The sequence below is a fragment of the Salvelinus alpinus genome, chromosome 17 (genome assembly GCF_045679555.1).
Source record: "Salvelinus alpinus chromosome 17, SLU_Salpinus.1, whole genome shotgun sequence".
NCBI lineage: Eukaryota > Metazoa > Chordata > Actinopteri > Salmoniformes > Salmonidae > Salvelinus > Salvelinus alpinus.
The window spans coordinates 48,467,917-48,478,168 of record NC_092102.1 but is presented as its reverse complement, the minus strand read 5'-3'; the positions used below and the strand labels follow the sequence as shown (position 1 = coordinate 48,478,168).

Sequence of the window (10,252 nt, the reverse complement as noted above, 5' to 3'; positions counted from 1 at the left end):
GTTTTTGAATAATGTCATACTACAGTAACCTGGTTGGAAAATATGGATTTCACTTGGTGGTCTACAGTAAAAGATGGACTGGATTTTTTTTTGTGTTATGGATTTCACTTGGTGGTCTACAGTAAAAGATGGACTGGGTTTTTTTTGTGTTATGGATTTCACTTGGTGGTCTACAGTAAAAGATGGACTGGATTCTTTTTGTGTTATGGATTTCACTTGGTGGTCTACAGTAAAAGATGGACTGGATTTTTTTTGTGTTATGGATTTCACTTGGTGGTCTACAGTAAAAGATGCTGAATGTCAACTGGATTTTCTCACTTCACAACTCCGTACCAAACTACACTTTACATAGTGGTTCAATCAAAAGTGAAAACCCTATGCCATACTGAGAAGGGTGTATATATATATATATATATATATTAACCCTTATCAAATGTAGTTTATCTGATTTTACTAGAACATCCTCATAACAAGTTGCATCAACTGTGTTTGCAGTGGACCGTGGACACTAGAATACCGTGGACACTAGAATACCGTGGACACTAGAATACCGTGAACATTAAAATACTGTGGACGCGGCCTCCCGTCACCACAGACAATCTGTATCACAACCGGCCGTGACCAGGAGTCCCATAGGGCGGCGCACAATTGGCCCAGCATTGTCTGGGTTAAGGGAGGGTTTGGCCGAGGGGCTTTACTTGGCTCATCGCGCTCTAGTGACTCCTTGTGGCGTTCCCGGGCGCCTGCAGGCTGACTTCGGTCGTCAGTTGAACGGTGTTTCCTCTGGCACATTGGTGCGGCTGGCCTCCTGGTTAAGCGGGCGGGTGATTAAAAAGTGCGGTTTGGCGGGTCATGTTTCATGGAACACCTGACTCGACCTTCGCCTCTCCCGAGCCCGTTGGGGAGTTGAAGCGATGAGACGATTGTAATTGGATCGCTATTGGATATCACGAAATTGGGGAGAAAAAGAGGGTAAAATACAACAACAAAAATATATATGGACACTAAAATACTCTGGACACTGTAAAATACTGTGGACACTAAAATACAATGAACATTAAAATACTGTGGACACAAATACTCTGGACACTGTAGAATACTGTGGACACTAAAATTATTGTGGACACTAAAATACTGTGGACATTTTAAATACAGTGGGTTGCAAACAGTGTAAAGTCATTGTTGTGGATTTGTAATACAATCCCATATGTGTGTTTTGTATCCAAAGTTGAACATTTAATTGTGATTTATAATATGTTTATTCATTGTCTATCAGTGCATGTCATAAAAGACAGTCTTAGTGCTTTACACAAAAAATAGTTTGAAAATGTTAAAGAAAGAACAATAAAATAATGATCTTCAAGGTATAATCAAACTTTAGTGTTTGTGGATTAATTCAAAATACTTCATTCATTTTCTTTCTAGTGTTTCTACTGGTCACCTGTTGCTTTGGAAACCTGCAAATGCATAACTTTCCCCTAAAACAAAACAAGAAAAAAAACACAAATGAATAGATTTGACAAGGAAAATGTAACAATTTTCCTCATAAGAAAGGATATTACCTCGTAAAACAGGTTTTAGCATTTCGCTGTTGCGGTAATCCCACTGTGGATTGAACAGACGAGGAAGTCTTGAGGGGGGAAAAAAAGATTTAGGGATAGGTTTAAGTGGTGAGGGAAATTCTGTTAAATATTAACTTATCATGCACAGGCCAAGTTGTTTTCTAATGACTTACCTTTGTACTGGCGTTTCCTCTTTGGTGACGAAGCTAGAGTAAACCAGAGTAAAATTAGACAGCGTTTAATTAACCGGTAGACAAATTGTATTTAAACTATTTCTACTTCAAATAGTAGAAACATCTTCCCATATTCTGGGTCTTCATTTCTAGCCATCTTAATGTTTTTTTTTGTTTGTTTTTTTTACACTTATAATAGTTACCAAGAAGATCATCAAAGAGTCCTTTACACCAGTTCCAGTTTTTCATAGGTTTGCTCATGCATGTCATATAACCTGCCACAAAGTGAGGGAAACTTAGCTGATTCCACCCTTGGTAAGAGACAACTTAAATGTATGCATCATAATTACAAGTGATGAAGTGAAACCAACTATCAATAATAGTAATATTTGAAAACTTTAACTATTATCACAGTGTAGACTTAAATAAATACACAGAGTGTACAAAACATTAGGAACGCCTTCCTAATATTGAGTTGCACCCCCCTTTTTGTCCTCAGAACAGCCTTAATTTGTCGGGGCATAGATTCTACAAGCAGGGCCAGGTTAATGCATCACCTTACCGGGGCTGAAGCCCGTGGCCCCAGGCCCGTGGGGGCAAGGTGTTTCGAAAGCGATCCGCAGGGATGCTGGCCCATGTTGACTCAAATTGACTAGAGCTCAGCGTTCAACACCATAGTGCCCACAAAGCTCAAAACTCAGACTGGTGCGGCTGGCAACTACTACCATACCCTGTTCAAAGGAACTTAAATATTTTGTCTTGCCAATTCACCCTCTGAATGGCACACATACACAATCCATGTCTCAGGGCTTAAAAATCCTTCTTTTAACTTTAACCTGTCTCCTCCCCTTCATCTACACTGATTGAATTGGATTTAACAAGTGACATCAATAAGGGATTATAGCTTTCACCTGGTCAGTCTTATGTCATGGAAAGAGCAGGTGTTCCTTGTGTTTTGTACACAGTGTAGACTTAAGTTAATACGGTCATTACAAAGAATGCCTTTTTTACTTACGTAACATATTGTCTTTCATCTCTCTCTCTGCTCTTTTTTCTGTTGGATAAAAAGAGTGTGAATTGGTGGAGTCGTCTTACAATCAGACAGAAACACATCTAAATTCAATAGAAGGGCCAAACAATCCAGAGGAATCTACAGTTCCTTCAGAATGTATTCACACCCCTTTACTTTTTCCACATGTTGTTGTTGTTACAGCCGGATTTTAAAATGGATTCAATTTAGATTTTGTGTCACTGGCCTACACACAATATCCCATTATGTCAAAGTGGAATTATTTCAATATTATTTCGAGATATTTTTTTCATTTTTTTTTTTCTTCATTTTTTAAAGCTGTGATGTCTTGAGTCAATAACTATTCAAACTCTTTGTTATGGCAAGCCTACATAAGTTCAGGAGTAAAAATTTGCTGGTGTGTAACAGTGATAACACCAAGTAAAACTGAAATTATAACTTAAAACACAACATACTGTATAAATATCCATTAACAAACTTCTTATAGCTTAGACTAATTTCCACTTCCTGAACACATACTACTTAAATAAAAAAACATAGCATGAACTCAATAATAATAATAATAGTGTTAAACATGATTTTTGAATGACTACCTCATCTCGGTACCCCACACATACAATTATCTACTGTATAAGGACCCTCAGTCGAGCAGTGAATTTCAAACACAGATTCAACCACAAAGACCAGGGAGGTTTTCCAGTGCCTCTTAAAGAAAGGCACATATTGATAGATGGGTAAAAAAAAAAAAAAAAGCAGACAATGAATATCCCTTTGAGCATGGTGAAGTTATTAATTATACTTTTGATGGTGTATCAATACACCCAGTCACTACAAAGATACAGGCGTCCTTCCTAACTCAGTTGCCAGAGAGGAAGGAAACCACTCAGGGATTTCACCATGACGCCAATGGTGATTTTAAAACAGTTCCAGAGTTTAATGGCTGTGATAGGAGAAAACTGAGGATGGATCAACAACATTGTAGTTACTCCACAATACTAACCTAATTGACAGTGAAAAGGAGGAAGCCTGTACAGAATAAAAATATTCCAAAACATGCATCCTGTTTGCAACAAGGACACTAAAGTAATACTGCAAATAATGTGGCAAAGCAATTAACGTTTTGTCCTGAATAGAAAGTGTTATGTTTGGGTCAAATCCAATACAACACATTACTGAGTACCACTCTCCATATTTTCAAGCATAGTGGTGGCTGCATCAAGTTATAGGTATGCTTGTAATAATTAAGCACAGGCAAAATCCTAGAGGAAAACCTGGTTCAGTCTGCTTTCCACCAGGCACTGGGAGATTAATTCACCTTTCAGCAGGATAATAACCTAAAACACTCGAGTTGCTTACCAAGAAGACACTGAATATTCCTGAGTGGCCGAGTTACAGTTTTTGACTTAAATCTACTTGAAAATCTATGGCAGAGACCTGAAAAGGGTTGTCTATAAATGATCAACAACCAATTTGACAGAGCCGGAAGAATTTAAAAAATAATCATGTGCAAATATTGCACAATCCAGGTATGGAAAGCTCTTAGAGACTTAACCAGGAAGACTCACAGCTGTAATCATTGCCGAAGGTGCGTCTACAAATAAAAAAATAAATCTATGTAATACATTTTGAATTCAGGCTGTAACACAACAAAATGTGGAATAAGTCAAGGGGTATGAATACTTTCTGAAGGCACTGTACATGAACATTTCGTATGTGTACATTTATGTGTACATTTTTAAATACAATTGTGTAATGATATAAATGAAATGATATCTGCCTTACTCAGTTCCTTGATGTAGTTGTCATCCAGCTGACCATAGCAGCTTACCATTCCTTTCAAAGCATGGGAGAGCCAACAGCTCACAACGACTGAACATATGGAGCATATAGCAATCAGATTTAGCTGATATGAAAATTATAGAATATCTTGATGTCTAAGTACTTATAGAATACCTTGTTGTCTAAGTACGTATAGAATACCTTGTTGTCTAAGTACTCATAGAATACCTTGTTGTCTCAGTACTTGTATAAAATACTGTTGTCTAAATACTTATAGAATAACTTGTTGTCTAAGTACTCATAGAATACCTTGTTGTCTAAGTACTCATAGAATACCTTGTTGTCTAAGTACTTATAGAATACCTTGTTGTCTAAGTACTCATAGAATACCTTGTTGTCTCAGTACTTGTATAAAATACTGTTGTCTAAATACTTATAGAATAACTTGTTGTCTAAGTACTCATAGAATACCTTGTTGTCTAAGTACTCATAGAATACCGTGTTATCTAAGTACTTATAGAATATCTTTGTTGTCTAAGTACTTATATAATACCTTGTTATCTAAGTACTTATAGAATACCTTGTTTTCAAAGTACTCATAGAATACCTTGTTGTCTAAGTACTCATAGAATATCTTGTTATCTAAGTACTTATAGAATATCTTTGTTATCTAAGTACTTCTGGAATACCTTGTTGTCAAAGTACTTATATAATACCTTGTTTTCAAAGTACTTATATAATACCTTGTTTTCAAAGTACTTATAGAATACCTTGTTGTCTAAGTACTTATATAATACCTTGTTATCTAAGTACTTATAGAAAACCTTGTTGTCTAAGTACTTATATAATACCTTGTTTTCAAAGTACTTATAGAATACCTTGTCTAAGTACTTATAGAATATCTTTGTTGTCTAAGTACTTATAGAATATCTTTGTTGTCTAAGTACTTATATAATACCTTGTTATCTAAGTACTTATAGAATACCTTGTTGTCAAAGTACTCATAGAATACCTTGTTGTCTAAGTACTCATAGAATATCTTGTTATCTAAGTACTTATAGAATATCTTTGTTGTCTAAGTACTTATATAATACCTTGTTATCTAAGTACTTCTGGAATACCTTGTTGTCAAAGTACTTATATAATACCTTGTTTTCAAAGTACTTATATAATAACTTGTTTTCAAAGTACTTATAGAATACCTTGTTGTCTAAGTACTTATAGAATACCTTGTCTAAGTACTTATAGAATATATTTGTTGTCTAAGTACTTATATAATACCTTGTTATCTAAGTACTTATAGAATACCTTGTTGTCTAAGTACTTATAGAATACCTTGTTGTCTAAGTACTTATAGAATACCTTGTTGTCTAAGTACTTACAGAATACCTTGTTATCTAAGTACTTCTAGAATACCTTGTTATCTAAGTACTTCTAGAATACCTTGTTGTCTAAGTACTTATAGAATACCTTGTTGTCTAAGTACTTATAGAATACCTTGGTGTCTAAGTACTTCTAGAATACCTTGGTGTCTAAGTACTTACAGAATACATTGTTGTCTAAGTACTCATAGAATACCTTGTTGTCTAAGTACTTATATAATACCTTGTTGTCTAGGTACTCATAGAAGACCTTGTTGTCTAAGTACTTACAGAATACCTTGTTATCTAAGTACTTCTCGAATACCTTGGTGTCTAAGTACTTATAGAATACCTTGTTGTCTAAGTACTTATAGAATACCTTGTTGTCTAAGTACTTATATAATACCTTGTTTTCAAAGTACTAATTTTCACATTTCTCTTCAGCAACTTGCTAAATAGCAGGCTGATGGACTTTAAAACTGTATGGATGAATCAACACCACACCATCCTAGGAGGTAAAACTTCAAATGTGAACTATCACTTTTTAAGGCGATAATAAATCTGACCTGGATCATCAAAGATCAATGCAGACAACGGGGTAATGAACGGCTGTGCCTTATCAATGAGTCTGTCCATAAAACAACCTGCAAGAGAAAGACTGACTTAATCAATGATCACCTTTGCAAATATAGAGTACAAAAACACACTTGCCAACAGATACTGTATACAAACAGACCATCACTTAAAAACAGATACAGTATATATATATATATATATATATATATATATACACACACAAAGACCATTACATAACAACAGATACAGTATATATATATATATATATATATATATATATATATATATATATATATATATATATATATACACACACACACAAAGACCATTACATAACAACAGATACAGTATACTGTATACAAACAGACCATCACTTAAAAACAGATACAGCGTATATATATATATATATATATATATATATACACACACACACACACAAAGACCATTACATAACAACAGATACAGTCGATATATATACAGACCATCACATAAGGTATACACACTCAGCCACACATTTTATTCACCATCGAAATACTGTACTGACTGCTGAACATTGTACTGCACTGACTGCCGAACATTGTACTGCACTGACTGCCGAACATTGTACTGCACTGACTGCTGAACATTGCCTCACCTCCGACCTCAGAGTCTGTTGTCTCCAGCCAGCATTCAAGATAAGCATCTGTCATTTCAGCCATGAAAAGCTCTATGTTGACACAAACAGAGAACTCATTCAATGACAGTTATTCACATCTCCTTATAGTTTAGAATAATTTCTGTCCCTGTCTTAAAAGACCCATTGTCATTATAATGAAAAATATTGACGCATACCGGCATTTGGTTCGATAATTGAGGCAATTTTGGGATTTTGTGCCACTAGAAAACACAGTTCTCATAGTTAGAGGGAATCATTACACTGTAATAATACCAAACTGTAATGAATCATTTTACTGTAACAATACTCAACTGTAATGAATCATTACACTGTAATAATACTAAACTGTAATGAATCATTACACTGTAATAATACCAAACTGTAATGAATCATTTCACTGCAATAATACTCAACTGTAATGAATCATTTCACTGTAATAATACTAAACTGTAATGAATCATTTCACTGCAATAATACTAAACTGTAATGAATCATTTCACTGTAACAATACTAAACTGTAATGAATCATTACTCTGCAATAATACTCAACTGTAATGAATCATTACACTGTAATAATACTAAACTGTAATGAATCATTACACTGTAATAATACTAAACTGTAATGAATCATTTCACTGTAACAATACTAAACTGTAATGAATCATTACACTGCAATAATACTAAACTGTAATGAATCATTTCACTGTAACAATACTAAACTGTAATGAATCATTACACTGTAATAATACTAAACTGTAATGAATCATTTCACTGTAACAATACTAAACTGTAATGAATCATTACACTGCAATAATACTAAACTGTAATGAATCATTTCACTGTAACAATACTAAACTGTAATGAATCATTACACTGTAATAATACTAAACTGTAATGAACTTAACTCACATAACAGGGGCAGGTACTGTTGGAGGAATTGATCTACACAGCGGTTGGTGATTTTCCTACACTTGCGGACAACACAACCTGCAACAAAAAAAACAGGTTGGTTACCAGTAATAATGATTGAAAAGGCCAAAAGACATCAGTTTTGATTTGGGGAAAAAATATAATAAGAAAATAAATAAAATATTATATTATATCAAGTATCATTGTTTTGATAATGCATATGATGAAAAGACGTGTATATACTTTAGGATATATAAAACCTCAAGACGATCTAATCAACGATGTATAAATGTATTATAACTGAGACACCTGACATTGTCCTCCTCACCCTTGAGCTGTTCTGTGGGGGCCTGACCGTGTGTGTCCACACAGGCATTGATACTCCTGGCACATGTCGTTTTCATACAGCCTGAAATATATATCAACAGGTTGATGACAACACAATTGAATTAAACTAGCATATGCTTTAGTTTACACGGGGGGAATAAAATGAATAGCCTGGTGCCACATCAGAAACAGACTGGCACTCATCCAATGAGGATAATGTTGTTTACCGGTTATATCAGAATGGAGTAGTGGAAACTCTATTGCTCCACAGTCACCTGGAAGCCCAGCTGGAGAAGGAAGGAGATAGTGAGTTTGTTATATGTGTAAACTGGTAATAACATTCATGATCATTTTCTCTTTAACTTTTTGAATGACAGTAGAGAGATTTAGTGCAGTTTGAGATGGAAAAGTTCTTGTTGTGTAAACTGGTAATAACATTCATGATCATTTTCTCTTTAACTTTTTGAATGACAGTAGAGAGATTTAGTGCAGTTTGAGATGGCAGAGTAACACTGTTCAAACCTCACCCACATAACAGCTAATGTTTCTCCGTGTTTATTATAATTCAGATACAATAGATAAAGCCGTTAAGACAAATGTTACATTGTAATCACTTTGCCTTATGCACAATACTGTTAGAGTAAAAGTGGAATTACCACAGAGTAAAAGTGGAATAACCACAGAGTAAAAGTGGAATTACTACAGAGTAAAAGTGGAATTACCACAGAGTAAAAGTGGATTTACCACAGAGTAAAAGTGGATTTACTACAGAGTAAAAGTGGAATTACCACAGAGTAAAAGTGGAATTACCACAGAGTAAAAGTGGAATTACCACAGAGTAAAAGTGGATTTACTACAGAGTAAAAGTGGAATTACCACAGAGTAAAAGTGGAATTACCACAGAGTAAAAGTGGATTTACTACAGAGTAAAAGTGGAATTACTACAGAGTAAAAGTGGAATTACTACAGAGCAAAAGTGGAATTACTACAGAGTAAAAGTGGAATTACTACAGAGTAAAAGTGGAATTACCACAGAGTAAAAGTGGAATTACCACAGAGTAAAAGTGGAATTACCACAGAGTAAAAGTGGATTTACTACAGAGTAAAAGGAAATTACCACAGAGTAAAAGTGGAATTATCACAGAGTAAAAGTGGATTTACTACAGAGTAATAGTGGAATGATCACAGAGTAAAAGTGGAATTACTACAGAGTAAAAGGAGAATTACCACAGAGTAAAAGTGGAATTACTACAGAGTAAAGTGGAATGAACACAGAGTAAAAGGAAATTAGCACAGAGTAAAAATGGAATTACCACAGAGTAAAAGGAGAATTACCACAGAATGAAATGAGAATTATCACAGAGTAAAAGGAGAATTATCACAGAGTAAAAGGAGAATTACCACAGAGTAAAAGGAGAATTACCACAGAGTAAAAGGAGAATGATCGTCAGAGTCTCTCTCGGCATGGTTTCACTCAAGTCTGCTCTCAACCTGTTCACATTTAACAGAAATAAATAGATTATTAAATATGAGAATATCTATTAAAAAAAACTCGATAAAATGCAGAGACATTTAAGAAATTAATACCTGATTCAGCCCCTCAAAGTCAGTGTGGTGCGTTGAAAGGTGATCGCGCATATGAGGCTTTTGGTTTCAGTTATGAATTTACGAATGCGAATGCTGTGGTCATTTGACTAGCTGTATATATTTTTTACAACTCGTTATCTGACTCATATAGTCAGATGAATTAGTGGGATGACAAAGCTCTTTCAGTGATTGGTGGGGGACTGTCTGTTATCAAAGGAGCATCAAGAATGTTTGTTCTCCAAAGATATTTTTCATCCATCCATATGGTTACCCTTACCTACAGTACCTGCATG

General features: G+C 34.7%; 1 protein-coding gene across 1 annotated transcript; it reads right to left on the bottom strand.

Moving 5' to 3' along the window:
• Positions 1 to 41: 41 nt before the first annotated feature.
• On the bottom strand, positions 42 to 10,010 carry LOC139543115 (uncharacterized). The gene is made up of 14 exons (XM_071349296.1): positions 9,960 to 10,010; positions 9,796 to 9,863; positions 8,600 to 8,659; positions 8,374 to 8,454; positions 8,046 to 8,123; positions 7,313 to 7,357; positions 7,116 to 7,187; positions 6,472 to 6,549; positions 4,548 to 4,634; positions 2,751 to 2,789; positions 1,939 to 2,010; positions 1,736 to 1,768; positions 1,563 to 1,630; positions 42 to 1,478 (listed from the first exon to the last, which is right to left on the bottom strand). The coding sequence occupies exons 2-13, from the start codon at positions 9,836 to 9,838 to the stop codon at positions 1,578 to 1,580; spliced, it is 741 nt and encodes a 246-aa protein (XP_071205397.1). The 5' UTR covers positions 9,839 to 9,863; positions 9,960 to 10,010; the 3' UTR covers positions 42 to 1,478; positions 1,563 to 1,577.
• Positions 10,011 to 10,252: the final 242 nt, after the last annotated feature.

What these genes read in the sequence shown, in the direction of transcription:
- LOC139543115 (XM_071349296.1), bottom strand. Translation starts at nt 9,838, where the DNA reads ATGCCGAGAGAGACTCTGACGATCATTCTCCTTTTACTCTGTG. An exon ending in CAACTACATCAAGGAACTGA is followed by an intron (nt 2,790 to 4,547) that starts GTAAGGCAGATA and finishes TTTATCCAACAG; the next exon opens with AAAAAAGAGCAGAGAGAGAG. An exon ending in ACTCTTTGATGATCTTCTTG is followed by an intron (nt 1,769 to 1,938) that starts GTAACTATTATA and finishes GGTTTACTCTAG; the next exon opens with CTTCGTCACCAAAGAGGAAA.